Source organism: Hypanus sabinus, chromosome 2, assembly GCF_030144855.1.
Source record: "Hypanus sabinus isolate sHypSab1 chromosome 2, sHypSab1.hap1, whole genome shotgun sequence".
NCBI classification, from domain to species: domain Eukaryota; kingdom Metazoa; phylum Chordata; class Chondrichthyes; order Myliobatiformes; family Dasyatidae; genus Hypanus; species Hypanus sabinus.
Window position 1 is genome coordinate 160,366,065 of NC_082707.1, and position 27,882 is coordinate 160,393,946.

At 40.0% G+C, this 27,882-nt stretch overlaps 1 protein-coding gene across 1 annotated transcript; it reads right to left on the reverse strand.

Annotated features, from left to right (window-relative positions):
- On the reverse strand, nt 1-27,581 carry psmc6 (proteasome 26S subunit, ATPase 6). The gene is made up of 14 exons (XM_059957921.1): nt 27,462-27,581; nt 15,143-15,222; nt 15,013-15,052; nt 14,873-14,925; nt 11,505-11,572; nt 10,489-10,603; nt 10,292-10,379; nt 9,552-9,613; nt 8,024-8,147; nt 7,214-7,275; nt 3,625-3,745; nt 3,446-3,526; nt 689-760; nt 1-470 (listed from the first exon to the last, which is right to left on the reverse strand). Exons 1-14 carry the CDS (start codon nt 27,544-27,546, stop codon nt 352-354), a joined length of 1,170 nt encoding a protein of 389 aa, XP_059813904.1. The 5' UTR covers nt 27,547-27,581; the 3' UTR covers nt 1-351.
- Nucleotides 27,582-27,882: the final 301 nt, after the last annotated feature.

Here is a 27,882-nt window from a genome sequence, read left to right on the forward strand (position 1 = left end):
TTCTCATAAATTTATATTTTATTGAGTTATGGGTAAAATTAATCAAATACCTATAAATGTTCATGTGGAGAAATGTCTTACTTGAATACAAGATATTATATTACACTAAGACAGGCATGCCTCAGTAGCAACATTTTCAAGATTGATATTAACAGAATATTTTTGCCAGTAGCCAATTTAAGGCTTAAAAATGGATCATTACATATATAGTGCAGGAGAACACCAAACTCAGTGGTCTGCAACATCTATTACACACTTGTAATGAATAACAGTATACACCATCCAGATCTTCTCGCTTTTAGTGCATATACACTATTTAAATCACAGTCTTAAAAAAGAATGCTGGTTGCATTATACAGGTTTATAATCAAGTTTAGATTCTAGCTTTTTAGAATCAGCCACTTTTCGGACAGCCTTCATAAAGTCTTCCTGGATAACGTAATCACGATCAGCACGTATTGCAAACATACCTGAAGGAAAACACAGAAATATTTATTTTCAAACTGCAGCAATATGTGAATACAGAGAGTTTGCTGATGAGGATGATTGGAGGTGGGTGAAGAGGAGTCACAATACATCTTCATATTTCTTTGGGAAAATGAATTAATATTTGGCTATGTTTCCAACAAGGATATTATGTTAATAATATTTCAATGACAACTGTAATTTGAAATAGTTTTTAACATACCTGCTTCGGTGCAGACGTTTCTTAAATCAGCACCATTAAATCCATCTGACAGCTTGACAACAGCTTCATAATCTGTAAGCAAAAAATGTGGAATAAGCTGGGAAAATGTGATGAATTAAACTAGCACTGATAAATAAAAATCACTAGCAAAATATAATCAAAAAGAATCTTAAACACAAGAGATTCTGCAGATGTTGGAAATCCAGAGTAACACACACAAAATACTGGAGGAACTTAGCAGATCAGGCAGCATCTGTGTGGTAATAAAAAGTCCACGTTTCGGGCCAAGACCCTTCATCAGGGACAATGAAAAATATCTTCCACTGTTTGCTTCTTGGTGGCAAGTGAACCATGCAAAAACTATTGTATTTGTCAAGATCCTTACGAGCTGATTTGCAGATTATACTGGATCTCAAAAAGCACACTGACACACTTAAGAGCCAAATATGGAATGAAAATGTTCTACTTCTTTTAAGTTGATCAGCACCTTAAAAAGAAACAAAATTTGTGAAAACAGAATGTTTGACTGTCACAAGGCATATGCTTTGATTCAATATTTTCAAACATTATCTTTAATCACAAGAACTTGTTAAAATTACATCAAAAATGCCGGACAAAAACCAGGTCACTGCATAATAATCGGGTTTTGGCCCGAAAAGTCATCACCACGTCCTCCCATAGATGCTGCCTGGCCTGCTGAGTTCTGCCAGCATTTTGTGTTTTTATTTATTTCCAGCATCCGCAGATTCACTCGTGTTACTGCATAATAAGTTATTGGCACCACTGTAGAGTACTGTGTAAGTCTTAGGCACACAAAAACATTCCGTAAAGCGAAGATGCTTTCAAAAATAATGAATTGAAAAGTTTCCAAATATCAAAAAAAAAAGAGCATTAAATAGTAATAAAGAAATAAATCAAATCAATATTTGATGTGTTCATCGTTTGCCTTTAAAGTTACATCAATTCTCTTAGGTATACTGTTGTGCAGATTTTTAAGAAAGTAACTGGTAGGTTGTTCCAAGCATTTGAGAACTTGTCACACTACTGCTGCAAAGCTTGGCCGTCTCACTTGTTTCTGTCTCTCCAGGTAATCCCAGACAGCTCTGATGATGCTGAGATTAGAGCTCTGTTGAGACCATACCATCTGTTGCAGAGCTCCTTGTTCTTCTTTTTGCTGAAGATAGTTCTTTATGATCTTGGCTGTATGTTTGGGGTCATTGTTCAGCTGCATCATGAAGTTGGGGCCGATCAGATGCCTCACTGATGGTGCTGCATGATAGATGAGTATCTGCTAGTACTTCCCACTGACAAACTACCACCTACTTGAGCCACAAATTTCAAAATTCGACTTGTCACGTCTAGAGGACTTGCTACCATTGTTCAGCACTCCAGTCCTTGTGTTTTTGTGCATGGGTGAGTCTTTTTGCTTTGTTTCCACTTTACAGGAATGGCTTTTTGATTGCAACTCTTCTTTGAAGACCACTTCTGACAAGACTATAGAGGGGTGTACTTGGGTTCTGGTGGTTTCTGCGAGCTCAGAGCTGATGGCAGTGCTGAAATTCTTCCAATTTAGGAGGGACAACAGTTTGATGTATCTCTTGCCTGTTGTCCTTAACTTCCGTGGCCAACCACTTCATTTCTGGTCCTCAGCCTTGCCCATTTCTTTGTGCTTCCTCAGAAGAGCTTGGACCGCACATCTTGAAACTCATGTCTACTGTGAAATTTCTGTTTGAAGGACCTTGATGATGCAGGATGACCATCTTGGGTCTTGTTGCTATGCTCACTCATGCCATCAGGAAAGAATGATGATTTTAGTTCTCACATCTGCCACACCCTCACCTTTTTGTTTGGTTATCCTTCACCCAGTTTGGTTCCTGTATGCCCATTTCTGTTTCAATTAATCAGTTTAGTTCATTTAACTCATGCCATTATCATTAGCACTAGTTTGTTATCTTTGTTTAAACGTGCGTTGGGCTATATACCTACAAATTTATCAAGTTTTTACTTGGAAGAGGTCTATAACAATATGTTAGTTTAATGAAGTACAAAAATTTCTCAGTAATATTTAATTTTTTTGGAAAATGAATGTTTGGAAATCTAAAATTTGCTCCTTTCTGTTGCCACATTAATACAGAGGACAAAAAATGAACATCTAAAACAACATTTATATAAAAAGCTAGGGTGCCTAAGACTTTCGCACAGTACTGTAATAAGTCCAGGTGGAAGTCTTATCGGATCCACAAGATGTATAAACTTGCTATAAACCATCATCAAATCCTATGATACTGAATATTACAAACAATTTTCATTGAATATAATGTGCCTTGAAAAAAATCCATATATTGTGGATATCCATATATTGCCTGGAATAATTAAAATGTTGGAAATAATTTGGAAAATTTGTAGCTTGCATGGCTGATGATTGGGCTGAGTTGGTCTCTGGTCTTGGCAATCCATTTGTAAACGTTTTGTCACCATATGAGGAGATGTCATCAGTGTGCTGTTATTAACTATATTATACTGTATTACGAAATAGCTAATATTTATTTGAATGGAATGCAAATATTTGCACTTCAGCTTTTGCAAACAGAGAATTTAAAGGTGTATAACAAAGTTGAAGCACTTATTGTAGTTAGTCACCAAATGTAGCCATTTACTGTTAAATAGAAGTTTATGCATTAAACCTAATTCTAGTCAACATATTTTACTAGCTTATAGATTTTCAGTCTTACAAAAAAATAAGAAAACATATCATACCTATTTCGCCATGTTTCGTGATGGGTCCAGCATGGATCTTCAAAATATCCAATCTTGCTTGTTCATTTGGAAGTTCAATGTCTAGCAATACAGATTTAAATTGCATTGTCGTAATTGTAAAATTTAATGTAAAATATTCCTCCTGAACAATTTAAGTTGTTTCTCTATACAGTACTTACGAATCTTTCTATCTAGTCTTCCAGGACGCAACAAAGCGGGATCTAATGTATCTGGTCTGTTTGTAGCCATTATCATTTTAACTCTGTGAAGAGTATCAAAGCCATCCATCTGATTCAACAGCTAGAATTCAATGCAATTAAGATGTAAATTAAAATGCAATTTGGTCCAAAGCATCAATATGATAAGCTATACAAATATAGTCCCAAAACAAGTATGAACCTGGATTTGCATAAATTCCACTCTTTCAATGCAGTTCAGAACTAATTTGCTCTTTGAATATTCTTAACAATAATTTTTATTATAATTAGAGGGAGAGGATGACAAGAGAAGAGCGGAGGGGAGAGGGCAAGAGGGGGAGGGCAAATAAGAGCGATGGAGAGGATGAAACATATGGGTAGGGAATGAATAGGGGGATAGGAGACAGCAAGTGGAAGGGAGGGAGAGAGGGACAGGATAGGAGGAAGAAGAAAATGTTTACTTAGACCATGCAAAGTTCATGGAACCTCAAGTGAAGAGATTTCAAACCTGGACAGTATATACCATTTTAAGTATATACAGAAATAAACTGCAATAGCGGACAGTTCGCAAACCAAATCCTATGTAGCAGAGGGCTTTAATCATACAAATCCTTTTACATCTAATATTATTTGCAGTTTCAGGAGTTGGCTTAGTTATATTGGGGTTCAGTAAACAGCAGCACATGATTGTTCATAAGAATATAAACAATTTAATGTAGTGTCACCCTTGAAGGCATATGGATGAGTTGGAAATGAATGATGAAGGGCAGACTATCAAATTAATCTTTTACCTTTTAGACAAAGGTATAAGTCAGGAAAAGCCGCGGGGACAGTTCTAACATGGCCCAATAAATTAGTTCATGGGATGAATGGGTGGAGCAAGAGAAAAGATGTTTGGTAGAATTGCAAGCTTCAGTTTTAACCTGCAATTATATCTGCAGATCATACTGAATAAAAACCCCTGGGATTAAATTACTATTTGTCTTAATCAAATTTACAGGGACACAAATAGCAAGGAGGAAGAGGAAATGGATAATTGCATGCTTGTTTTGGTGCTCCATTAGAACATGCTCACATGATAATTTGTATAAAACCATTGTTGGGAATTATTAACTGCAATGTGGATTAAGAGTTGTAGAAAATTATGTATCACTGTAATGGCTAGATTAGTATGGAAACTTTTGGTACTTAACTATTAAAAATTTAATTGATACTAATCTGAATTAGATGATTTGTAAAGAATAAATAAAACACTTACTAGAAAAACAAAAAAACATGTAACAGTTTAAACCTGAAATAAAGCAGGAGCATTGGAATTAATCAAGCAGTATCTGTGAAAAACTTGCAGCAGTAATGCTTCAAGTTGATTATCTTTCAAAAGAATTGGTGTTTTATGGAAAATATGCAGACTATTGATTAAAAAGTCATTGAAGTGAAATATTATCTTAGTATCTCTTAACCACATATGATACTTGATGCACTATCTCCAGCATTCTTTTTTCTTAAAATTTACATTAAACTGCATTTAGCAATACACAATGACTGCACGGTAACTGATGATGAACAATGCTCATTTTCTATAGTCTAAATTACCTCCATAAATCGAATAAACTCTTCGTGGGCTTCCAGCCAGGTACAGCTATCGATTATAACTGATTTTTTTTCTCCAAAAATTCTTTATTCAGAAGTTTTACAAAATAAAGTTACTTACAATAAATTATACAATGACTCTCTGTTCCTATTCAAATTAAAGATGCTTACAATAAAACATTCATTGACTCTCAAACTTTAGTCAAGAATTAAAGACTTATTTACAATAAAATAATATTATTAATGATAAACATCCAAGTATTGACTCTCATTCCTTTACAGTCTGTACATTTCCAGCCACTCCTGGGGCACATGTTGACTCATCTATCCACACCACTGATGAGGGGTATTCTCCTCCCCAACCAACCCCTCCCACTCCTGCAGGTGATGAACCTTAAATTGTGGTCCTTCCCCAACTGGCCTTTGCGGTGGCTGCACCAAGTTTGAATGCATCCCTCAGCACATATTCCTGCAGGCGAGAATGTGCCAGGCAGCAACACTCAGCCACGGACATCTCCACGTGCTGGTAAACCACCAAATTTCAGGCTGATCAAAGAGCATCCTTCACCGAGTTGACGATCTGCCAGCAGCACCGGATGTTTGTCTCTGTGTGCGTCCCCAGGAACAGCCCGTAAATCAGGGAGTCCTCAGTTACACGGCTGCCAGGCATGAATCTTGACACCATCCCTTCCATTCTTCTCCACAGCTTTTTTGCGAACCCACGATTATAACTGATGTTTTGATGACAAATTCTGCCATCTTCATCAGGGATGATGCCTAGGCATTTATACCCCCGTAGTTCTTCCCTCCTGATTGGTTGGTCCTCATCCAATCAGGTTTCTGCTCTTCTACCTTGTTTATAATTGAATTCCGGTTCTTAATTAAAACAAGACCTTCATCTTTGTTAAAATTTCTTTTCCTCCAGGCACACCAACAATTTGACAAACCACGACAATTTGAACAGTATACATCCAAACATTCAATTTACAATGGAGATGGATAAAATTGTTGCTTCCTGGACATTCTAATACAACAGTAGCCTCAGACATGGTGCCTAGCAGAAACATACTCACACGGACATGAACATCAGCAATAATGGCCACCATCATGTCTCCCAACATAGAGTGGCTCTTTCTACTTTGATTAACTGTGCAAAACCTATTTTGGACAGACAGTGTCCCCAAGGAAATAAGACAATTACGCACGACGTTCCTACAGAATGGCTACAAGGTGAAGGAAATCAATCAGGTTCTTAAAAGGGCCGATGGAAAATCAGTAAACTTAACAACAAGGAGGAACCCAACACTATCTCGTCTTCCATATATTTCCATGGTTTCTGGAAGGATCACCAGGATCCTGAAGAAATACCAAATTAATACCATCCACAAACCCGTAAGGAAGCTCAAATCACAGCATATGCGGGTCAAAGATGACCTGGGAGTCAGATCAGTTGGCGTTTACAAGATTCCCTGTGAATGCGGAGCAGAGTATATTGGCCAGACAGGACACATGGTGGAAATCCGCATTAAGGAGCAGAGGAGATGCATCTGTTAAAAGTTCTCAGAGAAATCAGTGGTAGCAGAACACTGAATTTGCAATAGCCATAGGATTGACTTCGACAGCACAAAACTATTGCACCACGTCAAAGGTTTTTGGGACCACCAACTAAAGGAAGCCATTGAAATAAAACTAGAGGAAAAGAATTTTAATAAAGACAAAGGTCTTCCTCCAGGTAAGAACTAGAATTTGATTGTAAACAAGGTGGGAGAGTGGAAACCTGATTGGATGAGGACTACCAATCAGGAGAAACGGACTACAGGTGTATAAATACCACTGGTCTAGACATGCCCAGGCATCATCTCTGATGAAGATGGCAGAGATTGTCATTGAAATGTCAGTTACAATCGATATCTGAACCTGGCTGGAAGCCTGATAAGTTTATTCGTCATTTACGCAGGGAAAGCACTAGATCCCTTTTTACCTCCATAAGAGTTCGTTGAATCTCACGATCAGCAGAAGTACCTTCAGAGAAGCGGCGTCCACCTAAAAAAATAATTCCAACTTGTTTATTTAAGGCTTAGTTTTCAAATTAAGATATTGCTTCTTATGGAAGTTCAGAAAAGTAAAAAGAACAACTTTTCATAAAATCATAGAACTGTTATGGCAAAGAAGGTTATGTAGCTTATTAATGTCACGCTAACTTAGTAATGATAGTTTTATTTCCATGGTCTTTCCCCATAGCCTCAAAATTAATTTTCCTCAAGAGTGTATGTATCTAAGTTATTTGTGATCACTGATTGACTACTTCCATTTCAAAAGACAGTAATTTCAAAATCATGACTATTCTGCATAAAAAAAAGTTTTTGTTTGCATTTCCCTGTAATTTTTGTCCATTACTTTAGATTTGCACTCTTGGTCATCGAAACACCTGCTAATAGGAATCCTATTCTCTCACTTAAAAACCAGTTAGCATACACGTCTATCAAATATTTTCTCAACCTTGTTTGCTTCTAGAGAGAAGAATACAGCTACAGTGTATCCCTGGAACCATTCTAGCAAATCTCTAAGGCTCTACATTTTCCCAAATAGCATTGACCAAAACAGTAGTTGATGGTCCTCCAACAGCCTCAATGGTATTTTATAAAACTTCAATCCAACTTCTTTTATTGTGTATTATGTTTTCACCCTTTTCAAGTGAATAGTATTGTAATAGGATTGTACACTGACTTGAACTGTAATTCATGGTAGAAATTAATGATTTGAATCGAAAAGGCATAGGCAATAAGCTCACCAATAGCATCAATCTCGTCCATAAAAATGATACACGGCTGATGATCTCTGGCATAGTTGAACATCTCTCTGATTAAACGAGCACTTTCACCAATGTACTTATCAACAATAGAGCTGGATACGACCTATTAAAAAAATGGAATTACCATACTCAGTTCAATAGGATATACGCAAGGTATATAATAACAGGCTACCATTTGATTTTTTCAGCTTGATCCAGGTTATCTTCTACCTTAACTTAATCTTTTCATACACCAAAAATCTACTGATCCTTGCCATACACAACTAATTAGAACTCCAAAGCTTCACAACTTCTGACTGCAGAAATTTTTACTCATTCCAGTCCTAAAGGAAATGCTCACCAGAAAGAGGGCAATTGATTTTAGGAGGAAAAGGACTGTGATGAGTCCTGTATACATTCTGGGAGAAGAAGCTGTAGTGGTGGTGGAGTACAAATACTTGGGTGTTCACGCAACAACAGACTTGACTGGAAAATTAACACCAAGGCAGTTTACAAGAAGGAGAAGAGCAGACTCTATTTTCTAAGGAAGCTGAGATCTTTCAATGTGTGCAGCAGGATGTTGGAGATCTTATACTAATCTGTTGTAGCGAGTGCAGTCTTCTTTGAAGCTTTATGTTGGGGAGCAACATTGGAGCTAGTGATGCAAAATGATTAACTAAACTCATCAAAAAGGCTGGATTCGGCGCTGGCTACAACCTGGACTTTTTTGAGTTAGTGGTGAAGAGGAGGTCACTAAACAAACTGTTATCCGATATGGACAATCTGGCACATCCTCTCCATGACCTACTGAATAAGCAGTGGAGGCACTTTCGAACAGACTCATTCAGCTCTGCTGTCACAAGGATCTTTACAGAAAATCTTCCCTAACAAATGCTATAAGCATATACAGCAGTTCATCTGTGTGTGACAGAACACACATCATAGAACAATAGTCTCTGTTTTATTATTTTGTACATTATTACTGCACACTGGTAAATTGTGTATATTAGTATTTTGTACTTTATTAGTTAAGTCTGCTAAGTGTGTTTTTAAATATCGCTGCTGTAACAAAAGAATTTCCCACGGGATTAATAAAGTACTTATCATAATGCCAAATTCCATATTTTGAGACTGAACCCCTAGTTCAAACTATTATATTCCCCAACCAACTATCTTGTCAATTCCTCTAAGAAATTATAACTTTAAAATATTCAATCTTTCTTCAAGGGCAATCTGTCTCATCCAATGGATCAACCTAATGAGCAGATTCAATTACAAACAAGAGGAAATCTGCGGATGCTGGAAATCCAAGCAACACCTACAAAATGCCGGAGCATCTCGGGAAAAAAGTACAGTCAACGTTTTTGGCCAAGACCCTTCATCAGGTGTGAGTCCTGATGAAGGGTCTTGGCCTGAAACATTGACAGTACTCTTTTCTATAGTTACGGCCTGGTCTGCTGAGTTCCTTCAGCATTTTGTGTGTGTTGCCAGAGCAGATTCAATTCATTTCTTGCTTATGAATATATACCTTTAAAAAATTGCAGTCTAATTGACTAGCAACAGCTCTTGCTAAGAGTGTTTTTCCTGTACCTGAAAAGAAATAAAGGTACATTTTACATTTTGTTCCTTCATGGCACATAAAACATCATTACTGCTATAAAGGGATTACTTTAAGACATTATTTTTCCATTGCACTAAACATTTTATGCCAATTCAAACTTACCATAATAAATGGAAAATCAGCAATTTTAAGATTCCTTTCTTCAACACACCATTTCTCAAACTAACAATCTGACAAACTTTTCACTCTCATGTCTTTATTCGAGACTTTGCCTTTAGACAATTGATTGCAATAGGATGACTCATCTCTCAATATCTTTCCTTCTTGTAAAGATACATCCAGTATTTGTTGATCCAAATCAATTTCAGTGAGCAACATACAGCAGCAACATACTTCTACCATGTCACTACTAGATCATCTTTTTTTGGAAAATGCCCAGAAAATTTTACACTGCTACCATATGAATTATTCTGGCCACCCAATATATTACATCCAAATGCAGAATACCAAGCCATTTTACAAATCCATACTTTCTTCCCTATCCTTCCCCAAAGAAATTACAACTCCCAACAATAATCTGCAAGTAACTCTTCCTAGCACTGCAGCATATTTAAATATTCCAAAATAAACATATTGTTAACAATATGGCAGGCTTAAATAGATTAGTTTCTAAGTGGAATTTAATGGGAAAAAGGTTATTTGTTTACCTGGTGGTCCATAAAGTAAACATCCTTTTGGAGGAATGATTCCCACACGCTGAAACAATTCTGGGTTTGTAAGTGGTAGCTCTATGACCTGTAAATGTTGCATAATTTCATTTTCAGCTAAACAGAACTTCTACTAGCACCATCAGTTCCACAGAACACAGTTCAATATATTCACAAAGCAATGTTTTTTGGCAAACCTCTCTTAGCTCTCGAATCTGTTCCGCCAGTCCACCAATCTCTGAATATGTAACATTTCCTGGATCTTCATGAGACATGTTGTACACCAATGGGTCCACTTCTCTTGGCAAATACCTGTTACACAAGCACACAACATTTATAATTCAGTTACAATTGATCAAACTGGAGATATTTTAATCTATAAACACCACCTCATACCAAGCAAAAACTTAGAAAAAAAATTGATTATTCCTCAACCCCACGAATATTCCTTAATAAATCACAATTGTCACAGTTTGATAGCTGATTTAGAAAAGAAAGCTGATTTAGTAAGGAAAGATTTTAGCATGTTAGCCTTTATAAATCAAAGTATTGAGTACAGGAGATGAGATGCTATGTTGAAATTGTACAAGACCTAATTGTGTAAGGCCTAATTTGGAGTACTGTGTGCAGTTTTGGTCACCTACCTACAGGAAAAATACAAATAAGGTTGAAAAAGTACAGAGAAAATTTACAATACATTGCCAGGTGTGGAGGACCTGCATTATGTGGAAAGATTGAATAGGTTAGTACCTTATTCCTTGGAACATAGAAAATTCAGAAGAGATTTGATAGAGATATACAAAATTATGATGGGTATAGATAAATGGCTTTTTTCCACTGAGGTTGAGTTGGACTATAACTAGAGGTCATGGTTTAAGGGTGAAAGGTAAAATGTTTAAGAGGAACATATGGGGGGGGGGGAGGAAGCTTCTTCACTCAGAGAGTCATGAGAGTGTGGAAAGGGCTGCCAATGCAAGTCGTGTATGCAAGCTTGATTTCAACATTTAACATAAGTTTGAATAGATACATGAATGGCAGAGGTATGGAGGGTTATGGTCCCAGTGAAGGGCAATAGAAGTAGGCAGATTAACTAGCTGTAGTCATTCAAATCTTTAAATCCAAATATTGCCCTATTAATATTCTCAGGCTCAAATATTGCTTAATTAAGACCTTTCTCCCCATTTAATTAAAATACTTCCATTCTAACACTTACCTCATTATAGTTAAAGTCGTCATATCCAGGGCAACTCTAGTCCCTGGTTTCAACTTGCTTTTTTCAAGCTGTATTTACATGAAATGAAAAGGAATGTTAAATGGACCAGAAAAATCAAATTTCCTCCTCCAACACAACACCCTCTCTCATACCACACAAAAAAGAATTGGCTTCTACTGGGCAAACTTCAAAAGTTAAAAAAAAAGTTAATAATCACTCTACATATATGAAAGATAATTCCTTCTGCAATTTTTTTGCCCAATTACATTACTTGGAAACAAAATAAAATATTTTATATTAAAATGTAGTATATTAATTGAAGTAATTGCTGATGTTCCTAAGTCAATTGTTTGAATAATTTCAGGGATTAGGGATAGATTAGAGAAGATGGATTGGTTCAGGACTGGAGAAGATGGGTTAGTGCAGAGAAAATTAAGAGATTTGATGGCAATGTATAAGATTTCAATACCTTGAAAAGCTGAAAAAGACAGCTTTAAAATAACAACCCAAATTACCAAAGGCAATACAGGCCTTTTTTAAAAAAAAAGAAATGTAGTACCTGACAGGGTGCTATAGAGTAATCTTCAAAGGATACCTTGATTATTATTTGGTAAAAAGGAAAATGTAGAAAGAACAAGGAAACAGGACTAACTGGATTACCTTTTGAAGGCACTGACAAAGATCCTTCTTTAGTTTTGTATTTTAATGAAGTTTTTCAGGAAATACAAAAGATATTTTAAGTTAAGACAGGGCAAACTTTCGTGAATGGCAACTTCTATGCATACCAAATACACTGTGTTTCTAGTGCTGGTGAGAAGCAAAGTATACACCCACACAGATTTGATTCAAAATGTTTCTCATTTCACTGTTTACATTAATTTAGTACATAGATTCAAAATTCCAAATTCAAATGACAAGACACCTGTACCAAACAGGTAGCTACTTAAAATAAATCAGACTATACTTTGGGGCAAATGTTTAAACAAAAGTGTTTTTGTATCTTTTACAGAAGGTATTCCATTTCTCGTATTTTACAACAATGTAATAATGCCCATGTAGAGTACTTCAATTTGAAAAGAATTCTGTTTTTAAGTAATGGATATGTTCTTTCCTTATGGATACAAAAAACACACATCCATAATTTTTGCAGGCAAAAATCAATCATTAAATCTCAAACTGATATACAATACACTTGAGAAAGCACCATACAAAACATCGAAGTTTATTATGTATAGTTCTGGTATTGAGTACAGTCTTGGTCACCCTGTTATAGGGAAGACATTGTCGAACTGGAGTGCAGAACATGCTGCTGCCTGGATTAGAGGACCTGAGTTACAGGAAAAGTTGGCCATGCTAGCTCTTTATTCTCTGGAATGAGGGGTGGCCCAACAGAAGTTTCTTAAGAGCATGAGTGGTATGGATAAAGTGAACAGTCTTTGTCTTTTCCCCAAGGTTGGTGGGAAGGCACAGATGCAGATTTAAAATAGAGCTGACAGATCAGTCTTTACACACAAGTTAGTGAGTACCTGGAATAAGCTGACAGAGGAAGTGTTTGAAGTGGATACAACTGCAACATTTTACAGGCATTTAGATAGGTACATGGAAGGGTGAGGCTTGTACGGTTGTGGACCGAGCGCAGGCTACTGGAACTAGCAGGGAGGATGCTGTGGTCATAGACTATTTGTGTTGAAGGGCATGTTTCCCTGCAATATTACTCTATGACTCATAAAAATACATTGGTATTTCACATATTCAGTTTTATCCCATTGAAATAATCATATACTTCTGATAACCTACATGTGGAAATAGACTTTTGGTGTGGAAAAGAGAAGGAACTGAAACAGAATACACATAAATATAATGGAAATAAATAAATATTCTGTTAATGCTAGTGCCTGAGAAGAGACTGCTACATTTATTTTAAGGGGAAGTAATTTTGAACCAGAAAAAGGTACAAAGCTGTTGGAAGTCAGATACAATGAATTAGTTTAGGATTGTTCTAGTAAAACATTGGCTTACAATGCTATCAATGTATGTATTTCTATATTCAAAGTGTAAAATAATTTAAAAGCGTTAGTGATATGAAGATATTTGTAACTACAAAATTTATTCAAATATTTGCATACTTTGGCAACCCAAAAACTCTTTTGCACTTAATAGGTGATTAAGTTTAGTTACACCAGTTCTCGTAAAACAATGTTGCCAGGACAGACTGCTTTCAAACAAGTCTAAAGAGCTCCAGATTTTGTGTCTCCAGTCTCCATTAATGCAGAGACTCCCTAAGTAATGGAAGACCTGACTTAGGGAAATTTAACTTTATTTTGCAAATTTTCACATAAACTTTAAAGTATTTTTCAAGATAATAAGTTAGTTACAGCAATATTAACATGGTCAGGGATTATGGAATAAGTAACAGCCTATTAATTCAAAAGGTATCCAGTTTTCAAAATGAAAACTGTTTATACATAATTTCCACATAGTAATTAACCAGAGAGTACTTAAGAGACTTACTTTGAAATAGTTAAGGCCAGATCTTGACACTTGTAAAATACTTTATCGAACAATGGAGTATCCATTGATACTTATAAGGTAATTAAAACTAGCCATTATAGATGTGGGACAATCTGCTACTGTACTATTGTAACTACATCAGGAGACAGTAGACAGCTGTTCTTGTTAGTCAACCTTTTTTGAAATTGCTGATATCTGACCTGCACAAAAACTGGTTCCTGGACATTTTTCAGAAAAAGAAACCTTAAGTAATCTAGGGACTGCCTGTATAGACTGGACTACAGTAGGTGCCCATGCAGTTCTACATTATACTGAAGGAACGTGATGAGTCTTGGAAGCCCTGACTGGGGTTTGGTGGACAACTGAGAAGGTAGAACAAGGTTTCATAAATACTTCTGATGGAATCAAGTAGGTAGTTCACATACATTGAGTATCTTAGATTGGGGCGGTGCAGGGGTTCTTGGGAGTGCTGCAAGAATACTAGGAAGTTGAAGTTAATATCAGGAAAGAAACTGGGAGAGGACAGCTAGATGCCAGATTGGGAACTTAGGAGTAAGGTCATCGATCTTACCACTTGGAATGGGTAAGACCTTATTATTTAACTTGTGCTCATAACTAATATATTGGGTAGCAATGGACATCAGTGCTTGCCCTGAACAAGAAATTCTTCATCAGTTTAGCATGAGGAAAGACTGACAATGGGATGTGGATTTTTGCAAGATGAGGGGATTGATAGCTTAACTGCTCAATTATTTCTTTACATATTAAAAATAAATATACAATAAAATAAGCAATGGTATGTAGAAAAATAGATGGTTTTAAACGCACTTTGCCTAAATAATTTTTTAATACTTTACCTGTCGACGACAGCCAACAACATATCGTGGTCCATTTGTAGCCTTTACAATAACTATACAGGGGAAAAAAGTTGTATAATTTTAAATTGTTTGGTTATGAAGGAGGATAAGGTGAACTATAAAAAAAAATTGTTACTTACATTTCTCTTCTGTAAGTTGTTTCAACACTTCACCAACAATCTGAGGAAAATTAATTTTATTTATTTCAAATGGAAATGCAGAAAAATGTAATTTAAGTTCATGAAGGAGTGATGAGTATATAACTCTTACCTGTCCCACACTTTGAAGAGCTTTGAGGTCATTTTCAGACTTTTCATACTGCTTGGTTAATTCCTTCAGTTGCTCTCTCACTATATATTGAAAAATAATTTGAATATTAATTTTGTAGTTTAGTTAACTAAAAAGCAGAAATTCAAATGCTCTCTTAAAACGATGCTGCAGAAAAGGCCATTTGTCGTTAACTGCTTAATCCCTGTCCCATACCCTTCTCCCATAACCCCACAGTTGTCTTTACTTCAAATAATGTCATCTTTTCTTACAAGAGGCCATTCTGTCAGTTGAGTCAAAGCCGTCTCTCAAAGCAACTCTGTTCCCATCGCTTACCAAACACTTGTATATTTGGGTTGCTGACTGTAGAACAGTTTATGTAAATACCTCTTGGAAAAATACTGAGGTGTATTATTTGATTATCTTCTAAATTTTTGCCATTCATTCATTTTCTCATGTTCTTTTGTCCAGGTTATGTAAAAAAAGTTACTGTGTTTTTTTTCTATGTCCATGGATTACCCAGGCTTAATAACCACAAACATTCACGATATTGAATTATCTTTTAAATCTCCACTGATCCAAAGAGATCACTGTTCCCTCTATGCTGCGCAAGTGTGCAGTAACTGAAATGCTCCCAATCATGTAGTCTTTGTTGCCGCAAAACTGAAATTTTCTTTTTATATGCTAATATAATTTGAAATATGTCAACATACTTGTAAAATACCTTGTAATTATGTGTTAATGAAAACAATCCATAAATTTTCTAAATAATAAACATAACTCAACTTTTATTTCAACGTATTTATTTCACCAGTGTTTCAGGTTACAACACTGTTACAAACTGTAACAATAAACACAGAATGGAAGCCAGTAGATCAATGTTAATAAACCACCAGCCCACTGAATGCCAACACCATCTAGTCAAAACATTTCACGTTTGTCAATGTGCTGTCAGTTGTTTTGACTGCCTGACATTTACCTGTGTTGTGAGTTATGACTTCTGTTTGCTTGAAGAGTAAAACTCTAAATAATTTTGTAAATTGCATTATAACCTTCAACTAAAATCAAAAGTATGTGATTGTAAAACTTACATTCTAAATATTCATAATATGTATATTACAAAAGGAAACAGTTAAAGCAGCATGCAGTTTTCAGGCTGTTTAAAAATTTCATGTTCAGAGCAATGGTTGGTCTGTGCAGCTGTCAAAAAAAAATTACAAGGAATGTTGAAAGAAACTAACCCATTTTTTCTCCAGATGCTGCATACAACCCAAAATTCTCACTACTAGTCAAAAGACAAAGTTCGTCTCTGAAATAACCAGCTTTTGTAATACACTTTTAGGTAAGGTGTAAGCTTCTAAGATTATGCAGGAACATTTGTGATGAGATTCTTAGAAACTGAGGCCTGAACCCCCTCCCAAAGTGCAGTGCCAGAACAGAACAACTTTGTAATGTTTTATAAAGAATGTGTTTTTTTTGTTTTGTACCCTAGTTTTATATTAATAAATTCAAATTCATATTTTTAAACAACTTTCTCAATGCCTTCAATTTTTAAAATATTTTTAACACTTTCGTTATTCTCTCTGCCCGAATTCTATTTAAAATAGTTTCATTTAGTTCATATTACCTTTCTTCATATTAAAGCTTCCCACTTATCTTCACTAAATTTCACTTGTGTATCTGCCTATTTCATGTAGAAATTAATATGAAGCACATCAAATTCCAAAAAGTTCAAACACGCTGGAATGAGATCCGCAGAGAACATTGTTTTATACATGAAATACCATTAACTCCATACTCTTTGCTCTCTGATCCATGGCCAATACTGCTATAATCATTGTATTTAATACTGATCATAACTATGAGGGAAATACAGCTATATTAACTTAATATAAACTAAAAGATTGCCAAAGAGAAAGGCTCGTATTGTAGCGGTGTGCTACAAACAGCGCTAAAATTACGACACGGAGTCGGTAACTGCAGTCGAAGGAAAAACTTTATTCGAAAACTTCAGCCTCACTTTTAAGCCTCTGTCAACCGGCCCCCCATGGCGAAGAGGCTCCAAAGCTCTGTGCTCGCAAACCCCCGTAGGCTATCTAATTGTGAGTCGGTTCGCATACGCTAGGAAATGAGCCGCCACATAACCCCCCCCCAGAACCGGCGATACACCCCCCAATGTCCACAGCCTGGGCCAGAACCTGCTTGGGAGGTCGGCCTCTGCGCCGAGGCGCCGGAAACTCGGCCGGTTGCGCCAGGTCCACATGGGCCGGCTTGAGGCGGTCCACCGTGAAAACCTCCTCCTTCCCCCCAACGTCCAGCACGAACGTGGACCCGTTGTTCCGGAGCACCGTAAACGGCCCCTCGTATGGCCGCTGCAGCGGTGGCCGATGCCCGCCCCTTCGTACAAACACAAACTTACAGTTCCGTAGGTCTTTGGGTACGCAGGTCGGGTGCCGCCCATGCTGTGAAGTGGGTATGGGGGCCAGGTTACCGAGCTTCTCGCGAAGTCTGCCCAGGACTGCAGCGGGTTCTTCCTCTTGCCCCCTCGGGGCTGGTAGGAACTCCCCGGGGACGGCCAGGGGCGCGCCGTATACCAACTCGGCCGACGAGGCGTGCAGGTCGTCCTTGGGCGCTGTGCGGATGCCGAGAAGGACCCAGGGAAGCTCGTCCGCCCAGTTGGCTCCTCGCAGGCGGGCCATGAGGGCCGACTTCAGGTGACGGTGGAAACGCTCCACTAGCCCGTTCGACTGTGGGTGGTAGGCAGTGGTGTGGTGCAGCTGAGTCCCCAAAAGGCTGGCCATAGCTGACCACAGGCTGGAGGTGAACTGGGCGCCTCTGTCGGAGGTAATGTGGGCTGGTACACCAAAGCGGGATATCCAGGTGGCGATCAGGGCTCGGGCGCAAGATTCGGAGGTGGTGTCGGTGAGCGGGACCGCCTCTGGCCATCTTGTGAACCGGTCCACGATAGTCAGGAGGTAACGCGCTCCGCGCGACACTGGCAGGGGGCCCACGATATCCACATGAATGTGGTCGAAACGCCGGTGGGCGGGATGGAACTGCTGCGGTGGGGCTTTGGTGTGCCGCTGAACCTTGGCCGTCTGGCAGTGCATGCACGTCCTGGCCCATTCACTGACCTGTTTGCGGAGTCCGTGCCAAACGAACCTGCTGGAAACCATCCGGACAGTTGTCCGGATGGAGGGATGCGCCAAGTTATGAATGGAGTCGAAAACACGTCGCCGCCAGGCTGCGGGGACGACCGGACGGGGCTGGTTGGTGGCGACGTCACAGAGTAGGGTCCTCTCACCTGGGCCCACGGGGAAGTCCTGGAGCTGCAAACCAGAGACTGCAGTCCTGTAACTCGGAATCTCCTCATCTACCTGCTGTGCCTCTGCCAGTGCCTCAAAGTCTACCCCTTGGGAAAGGGCATGAACGGTAGGGCGAGAGAGCGCATCCGCCACGACATTGTCCTTACCCGAGACGTGCCGGACATCCGTTGTGTATTCAGAGATGTAGGACAGGTGGCGTTGCTGGCGGGATGACCAGGGGTCGGATGCTTTCGTAAACGCAAAGGTAAGCGGTTTGTGGTCCGTGAACGCGGTGAAGGGCCGACCTTCTAGGAAGTACCTGAAATGCCGGATTGCCAGGTAGAGCGCCAACAGTTCCCGGTCAAAAGCACTGTACTTGAGCTCGGGTGGCCGCAGGTGTTTGCTGAAAAACGCCAGGGGTTGCCAGCGACCTGCGATGAGCTGCTCCAGCACCCCACCCGACTGCCGTGTTTGATGCGTCCACTGTGAGGGCGGTAGGGGTGTCCATTCTGGGATGTACTAGCATTGCGGCGTCAGCCAAAGCTTCCTTCGTTTGAACGAAAGCGGCGGCGGACTCCTCGTCCCAGGTAATGTCCTTGCTCGGACCCGACATCAGGGCGAACAGGGGGCGCATGATCCGGGCAGCTGAAGGGAGGAAGCGGCGGTAGAAATTGACCATACCTACGAATTCCTGAAGGCCTTTGACCGTGGTGGGTCGGGGGAAGTGGCGGACCGCATCTACCTTAGCGGGCAGAGGGGTTGCCCCGTCTTTAGTAATCCTGTGGCCCAGGAAGTCAATGGTATCAAGTCCGAACTGGCATTTGGCAGGGTTGATTGTAAGACCGTACTCACTCAGTCGGGCGCAGAGTTGACGGAGGTGGGACAGATGCTCCTGACGACTGCCGCTGGCTATGAGGATGTCATCCAAATAGATGAACGCGAAGTCCAGGTCCCGTCCCACCGCGTCCATTAACCGCTGGAACGTCTGTGCGGCATTCTTCAGGCCGAACGGCATGCGGAGGAACTCGAAGAGGCCAAACGGGGTGATGAGAGCCGTCTTGGACGACGCATCGGGATTTGATGGTACCCTCGGACAAGGTCGACCTTGGAGAAGATCCGGGCGCCGTGCAGGTTTGCCGCAAAGTCCTGAATGTGCGGCACAGGGTAGCGGTCCGGTGTGGTAGCCTCGTTCAGCCTGCGGTAGTCGCCGCACGGTCTCCAGCCCCCCGTCGCTTTGGGCACCATGTGCAGGGGGGAAGCCCAGGGGCTGTCGGACCGCCGGATGATCCCCAATTCCTCCATTCTCTGGAACTCCTCCTTCGCCAGTCGGAGCTTGTCCGGGGGAAGCCGCCGAGCACGGGCATGGAGGGGTGGTCCCTGTGTCGGGATGTGGTGCTGTACGCCGTGCCTGGGCATGGCTGCTGTGAACTGCGGTGCCAGAACCGATGGGAACTCCGCCAGGACCCTGGTGAAGTCGTTGTCGGACAGCGTGATGGAGCCGAGGTGAGGGGCTGGCAACTGGGCCGCGCCCAGGGAGAACGTCTGAAAGGTCTCGGCGTGTACCAGTCTCTTCCTGGGCAGGTCAACCAGCAGGCTGTGAGCTCGCAAAAAATCCGCACCCAGAAGCGGTTGGGCTACGGCGGCCAGTGTGAAGTCCCACGTGAACTGGCTGGGGCCGAACTGTAGCTGCACCTGACGGGTGCCATAGGTCCTTACTGTGCTGCCATTCACGGCCCTCAGGGGGGGACCCGGTGCCCTGCTGCGAGTGTCGTAACTTGTCGGAGGTAAAACGCTGACCTCAGCCCCAGTATCGACCAAAAAGCGGCGTCCCGACCTGCTATCCCACACATACAGGAGGCTATCCCGATGGCCAGCCGCCGTAGCCATCAGCGGCGGCTGGCCCTGGCGTTTCCCGGGAACTTGCAGGGCGGGCGGCAACGGCGGGCTTCTGCGCCCCACCGCTGGTGGTAGAAGCACCAGTGGTCATTGGGCCGGGGGTTAGTGGGCTCTGCGGCCGGGCCTGGACTGGTTTGCTGCCGGGAGCGTGGCTGGGTGATCTGTGCGATGGACGCCCCGCTCACCTTTTTGGCGTTCCACAGCAAGTCCGCCCGGGCTGCCACCTTCCGGGGGTCACTGAAATCCGCGTCGGACAGCAGCAGGCGTATGTCCTCGGGCAGCTGCTCCAGGAATGCCTGCTCAAACATGAGGCCTGTGTGTCCCTCGGCCAGAGACAACATCTCGTTCATTAAAGCCGATGGAGGTCTGTCGCCCAAGCCATCCAGGTGCAGTAAACGGGCAGCCCGCTCGCGCCGTGAGAGTCCGAAAATCCTGAGGAGCAGGGCTTTGAATTCCGTGTACTTGCCGTCTGCCGGGGGCGACTGTACGAACTCCGCGACCTGGGCAGCTGTGTCCTGGTCGAGGGAGCCCACCACGTAGTAGTAGCGGGTGTCTTCTGAGGTGATCCGGCGAACGTGGAATTGGGCTTCGGCTTGCTGGAACCATAGGTCCGGGCGCTGTGTCCAGAAACCCGGCAGTTTCAACGAAACCGCATGAACAGAGGCGGCATCGGTCATTTCTGGTCCAAAAATCGTTTGGACCGTCGGGGTCACCAATTGTAGCGGTGTGCTACAAACAGCGCTAAAATTACGACACGGAGTCGGTAACTGCAGTCGAAGGAAAAACTTTATTCGAAAACTTCAGCCTCACTTTTAAGCCTCTGTCAACCGGCCCCCCATGGCGAAGAGGCTCCAAAGCTCTGTGCTCGCAAACCCCCGTAGGCTATCTAATTGTGAGTCGGTTCGCATACGCTAGGAAATGAGCCGCCACAGTATATTAATTTCTAAATGTATATCTTTAAAGATGCTATTATGTTTCATTCCCACATTTTTTAAAATTCCAAAACAGATTAGTAGACATGACAAGTTTTTAAAACATCAGGGCCCATCAGCCTAATATTCACAGAACTTATCAGATTTTACTACCTAAGCATGATAATATCTATGATAAATGGCATAGCAATGTTAACAGACATTAAGTTAATGCCTGTTACAATAATGACATTTAGCCACTTCACAGAAGACACTGTGGTCAACGACACCAGTGCAGGCAGCTATGACTATAAAGAATGGGGATAGACTGAAGGGCATGTTGCAATGAGAATATCTCATTCAGATTGTTGAGTGAGTGGGTGAAAACTTGGTAAATGGAGTTTAATGTGGGAAAATGGTAAGTCATGCACTATGGCACAAGGAATTCAAAAGTAGACTATTATCTAAACAAAGGAAAATTGCAAATGAGTGATGTACAAAGGGATCTAGATTTCCAGTGCACCAATTGAAAAAGGTTAGAAGATGCAGCAAGTCATTACCAAAACAAATGCTATATTGCAAGCAGGTTGTAATTTAGAAAAGGCCTACTACACCCGTACAAAAAAAATGTTGAGGCCGCACTGGGAAATGGTGACAGTTTTGGTCTCATTATCTCCTCAGCAGCTGAAGAAATTGAATTAATATTCTGTACTTTCTGGTCAAGCAGTACCTATGGAGGGGAATAAATAGTCAGTCAAAAGTTTTGGCCGAGACACTTCATTGGGGCCAAATTAAATTGTCCAACACGGATGTTCCTCTGGATTTCCAGTATATGCAGAATCTCTGCTTTTAATTTTAAAATGATTTTTAGAGTTTAGAAGAACAAGGGGTAATCTTTTTGAACATAAGATCAGCATAACTTCCACTAGTGTACGATATCTAAATTAGTAGAGATTTAAAACAGAGGGGAAGAGGAACTTTTTGCAGAATGTTTTGATTTCTGAAAACTTTCTATCTAGAGGGGCGTAGAAACTAGATTACAGTAGATTCTGGATAATTGAGGCATCATTTAATCGAGGCAGGCATGTATTTGAGGCAACTCTTAAAGAATAAAACCTAGATTTTAAAAAGATAGCTGGGATTTCCTTCATTTATTTGGGACACTATACCACTTAATTGAGACTGTTGCTGAACAGTTTCTAACTAGCGTCAGACATGTGCACTTGGGCTGATTTTAGGCACCACACTGTGTTTACAGCAAACAGCTTTTCAATAGCGTCATCTGTGTGTGTTTGTGTTCAAAAAACAGTGAATGCTGTCACTGATATTTGGCAATAAATAAGAATGAAGACAGTTCTATTTTGCTCAATGTGGTTTCAAGCGTTCAGGCTTGGAGATGCCAGATACAGTGGGGAGTGAAAGTGAAATGATTTCACTACTTCAACAAGTTAGGAACTGCGAAGAATTTGAAGATTCAACAATCATCTTAAATGTTACAATGAAAATGAAGATATGGAGGATGTAACTGATAAAGGTAGTCCATTACCTACAATAGGTGTCTGCACTCAATCAAGATAAACATACACTAGCGTTACGAAGGATGAACAGCTCTGATGGGCAGAAGGGTGCAGGGTTGCCCATGTCCCCCTCCCCTGGGAGAATTACAAACCGTTACTGTTGCCAGGCTGCTAATGAGTGAGAAAGAGATGGAACAAAAACATACTGGGACTGGAACATTTGCTTCAGACAAGGGAGAGATAACACCAGGGGAGAGAGACCATATTATGACTCCTGTAAGACTTACGGCTCCGGAGAGGGCTGTTTACTTGGTACTATTCTGTTCATTAAAATTCCTCAGTGGACAGCCGGAGTGGGCTGGTTTGATGGGTTAAGCCATTCAAAACTGATTGACACCCGAGGCCCCGTGAGTAGGGATAAAAGTGAGGTCTGGGGAGACACCCCTCAGACGCACCAAGAGACACACTAGTGAGCACTGTTTAAGTGTTGGAATCCATGAGAAAAGTGTGGGGCATCGGAGACTGAACGAAGGATCGGTCAATTTTAACTCACAGTGTTTATAGCAAAGCCGGTGGGTCTTGTGTGTGTGTCCACCCTTGCCTGGGTGACGAGTCCACCATAGAAGAACGGTCCAGCAAAAGGACAGAGGGGTCATACCTGAATGGCCACAACAACACATCGACGGATCAAGAACATAAAGGAAGGTTTGACGGGCTGTCACTGTGTGATCTCTCTCTCTCTCTCCAACAATTACAACACATCGACCAACAACTACCTCAGCCTGTATAAACTGAACTGAACTTTATATTCACATATGACAATTCATTATCCCCTAGACATTGTTACGTACTCGTGACATGACAGTGGTACCCTTGTCATGTGACTGGGGTTGAAGCTATACTGGACTTGAGGTAATGGTCTTGTGATGGTGGAGTGACGTCATTTTCCCGCCAGTAGAGATCATGTGACAGTTTTTTTCCCCCAGGTTATAAAAGGAAGACCCCACCCTGTGAGGAGGGGCAGTTCGTGGCTGGATTTGCCAAGTTGACTTCATGCCACTGTGTGATTTAATGTGATGATGCAGTTTAGTTGAAAGATGAAGTTTTATCTAATGCCTAAAGTTTAAAAGGTCATTGCCAGCAGTTTCTTTACAATACTACTGGTTGAGAAATCAGTGGAGAGTGAAGATCGGAGTTCGGGAGTTAAAGATCAAGGAGAATCGATTTTGACGGTGAAACGGGTTCGACCTGATTTAATCCTTATTTGAAAGGAATTCGTTGACTGTTCTCGTGTTAATCTCTGCGGGATAGCAGAAGATTGAGGACAGTGTGATAAAGGAAAGGTCAGTGCCTTTAAGCCGTTTCGTTTCATAAATTCTTTGTGGGAAAAGTTCGACGCCGGGGATCGAAGCAGGACAACGTGAAAGAGAATTTAAATCATCTTAAAGAGTCTCTCCTTCAAATGGACTGTGAGCATTTTTACCTTTTGGCAATACTACTTAAAAGAACAGTTATTGCAACATCGCTTTAAGAACTGTTTAAGCTGCCGCACAGCAGCTGATTTCCGGTTACGTTAGTGTTTGTTTACTTTTGGGGGGTTTGTTTTCAGTGTTTAATAAAAGTGTTATTTGTTATAAAATCCCTTGCCGAACTCATATATTTATTGTTGCCTGAATGCGTAACAACATCAATACAGCTTGTTTATTATTGATTATTATTATACCCACACTTTTAGGTTTAGTTATTGCTAATGTGTATTATCTGTATATTTGCATTGTTGATATTGATTTGTATATTTTACTAATAAATACTGTTTTGAAAATAGTACCAGACTCCAACGGACACTTCTAACTTTGCTGGTAAGACACCCAGTTACGGGGTACGTAACACTAGACAAATTCCTCTGTTGGTTAACTATTAGGAACTAATTCACAGTTTTATAGAACTGTAATAGTATTAATAGTGTTCTCATTTGTTCTGTATTTCATTTAAATACAAAATGTGTTACTCAGTTAAACAATACTTCGTCTTTTTATACCTTTTTAACTATTTCCATTGAACCAACTAATTGAGGCAGCTACCTAATTGGGCCAAAATATACTCATCCCAATTAATCAGAATCCATTATATTTGGTGATATTTAAAGAAAATATAGATACAATTTTGAAGAGTTTTGAAGATGTGGATTTTAGGACACATCAATGGTGATCGCATTGCATAATTGAGCAGGCATGAAGGGCCATGTGGTCTTTCCTTGCTTCTACTTTCTTATGCTCATTGTACAACTCAAGAAAAGGGGTTAGAGGATGAAAAGAGAAAACAGAAGTCCTTTCTTCAATATGTTAACAACTTTTATAAATAAAGTCACAAAACTTAAGAGATGTTGAGAATTTAGCCTCGCTGAATATCCTATTGATGGAAACAGAATTTGTAACTTTTTTTTGTAATTTATTTTTGATTGAAGTTCATCATCATACAAACATTTCCATAAGATGTAAGAAAAGGACAATTAAATGAAAAAAAGAACAACTCATAGAAAGGGGAAAGGAATGAGATTAAATGGATAGTTATTTAAAAGTTAAAGCAAGCACAATAGATTAAACTTCATTCTACAAAGCAAAATTCTTTAACAATATATTACAAAAAAAAAGGTTGTATTATTGCAATGACTATTTAGAAGGACATGTCCATTAAATATATAGTTTGTAGGATTTGGTGCTAATTTGAGGCTCAGTTATTATTTCCCTAATTGGGTGAGTTCAATAAGTTGACAAATATTTTTGTTTAGCTAACATTTACAAGTAAATTTCCAAAATCTAGTAATGTAATAGATAAATTAGTTATGAAATTGTGGAAGAAAAATCAATTTATCTAACATCATTTAGAAAATAATTTTGCAATGGACTGGGCATAACACTTAATTTATAGTATATATCACTACTTCTGAAGCTACTGAAGCATTTAATATATTGACTAATTGACAATGGGATTTCTTTAAAAATTTTCTGTGTGTATATACTACTTTGCAAATTCAAATCATTTTGTAGACAATGATACTTCGTAACTCAAAATATTATTGGCAGTACATTGGAACAGTGTGCAACACAATGCTTTACAGTGCTGGCTATAAGATTGGCGTTCAATTCCCACTACCATCTGTAAGCAGTTTGAATGTTCTCCCATGACTGCGTGGTGCTCTGGTTTCCTCCCACATTCTAAGTATGTACAAGTTAGGGTCAGTAAACTGTGGGCATGCTATGTTGGTGCCGGAAGTGTCGCTGACACTTGAGGGCTGCCCCCAGCACAATCCTCGCTGATTTGGTTTGATGCAAGTGCATATTTCACTGTTTTGATACACATGAACAAAGCTAATCTTTTTTTGTAAAAATGTAGTCAGACATGCAAAGCTGTGCTTTACTGTTCACAAATTAAGAGTATTAAAACAGCTAGGTTAGAATCATTTGAAAATATAAGTCTATGCACACCTCTTTCTCACACATAACAAAATACATTTCCTGCACAGAAATGTTTACAATTAAAAGCGTGGGTAAGAATTTTCTAAAATCCTGAGAGGTTGAAGCCACATAGCAGAAGAAACCTTCAACAATCATGGAGGGCAAAAGCAAAGACCTAATAATATTTGTTGCTTTTTTTCCCTCCCCAGTGAAATTAAATATAAAATGGTTTATTCCTCAATCTGCGATGCACAAATCATCAAAATATTGATACAAGCATTAAAACCCAAAGCCAAAACTGACTTAATAATCTAATGGATAAACAGGTATTTAACCAGATATTTTACCCAAAAACTTTATTAAAATAGAATATTAGTAATCTTTGTTACAAAAGTGCTATAATCAAATTTCTGCCATGAATGTTGGAAGGTTTTTTGCAGAACATTTTAAATAATAGAAAGCAAAATGCAACTGTCACTGGGAATCTGAAGCAAAAAAATACCCGTAAAGGATGTTAGCCCCCAAATATTTGCCTGCTGAGGTCCTCCAGCATTTTGTGTGTGTTGTTTGTTGAATTCACAAGCTTGGTTCCATCTTCCTCTCACTAAATTACTGGTTCACTTCGCGAATATTATCAACTTTCCGTCAGTTTCACGTTTTAAAAAATTCTAATATACTCCATTCAAGGTGGATAGTTACTGTTACAGTACTTGCACTTATCATAGCAGTGTAATTTGTAACATCATCTTAGTTTTGAATGCAGTGTATCAACAAGAAAAGTCTGAACGTGCTCTGAAATAGTGGATGAATGATTCAAAACAGACAGAGGCTTAACAGCCTATATTTTTCACATTAGGATCAATGAATTAGGGTACAAGATATTGTAAAGGGATTCTTAATTCACTCAGCTCACTGTAACGTTAACCTATCTTAAGAGTAGCCCAATGTCGAGTGTTTTTTTCTGTTGCAATCAACCCTTAACCACCAGAGCCCGGAGCAGTCCAACCAGCTGCTTCGTATTTATATCTTTTATTAGAATTTCTACATTAGATTTCAGTACATTAGAGGACAAATGAACTGGGTTTGCTGAGACTGGAGCTGGGCCCCGGCCCGGCTTCATGCATGACAAAGCGACTCCGAGCTAAAGCTATTACCACTCGATCGTACATGTCCAGGACGACGCGTATACCCCACCACCCAAGGAAGAAAAACAAAACATTAAAAAAACACAAACATACATTCTTTCAAGCGGCCGTCAATCTCTTTGTGCTCCAGTAATTTCTTCCTATAATCCTGCAGCGCCTTCTCTCTCGGCTCCGCCATGTTGTTGCCTGGAAGCGGTGCCTGATGGGATTGGTCGAGCGGCCGCAGTTGACAAAGAGCGTCTAGTGCAACAGGAGTCGACGTCCATTGCTGAACGCCCGTACTCCGGCGACAAGAGCCAATTGGAGATAGAGGTGGTTAGAGGTAGCGCGTCGGACACAGCCCCGCTTCGAGGGATCTCGCAATGACTGTTCTCGTTTCTTACCCGATCCGTTCAATGTTCCAATCCCCACGAACGAACTTTATGAATGATATAACGTTCGCAGCAATAGGAATTTAAAAAACAATAACTATAGAAACACAAGTGGAAGAAATAAATAACAAACTGGCTATGCC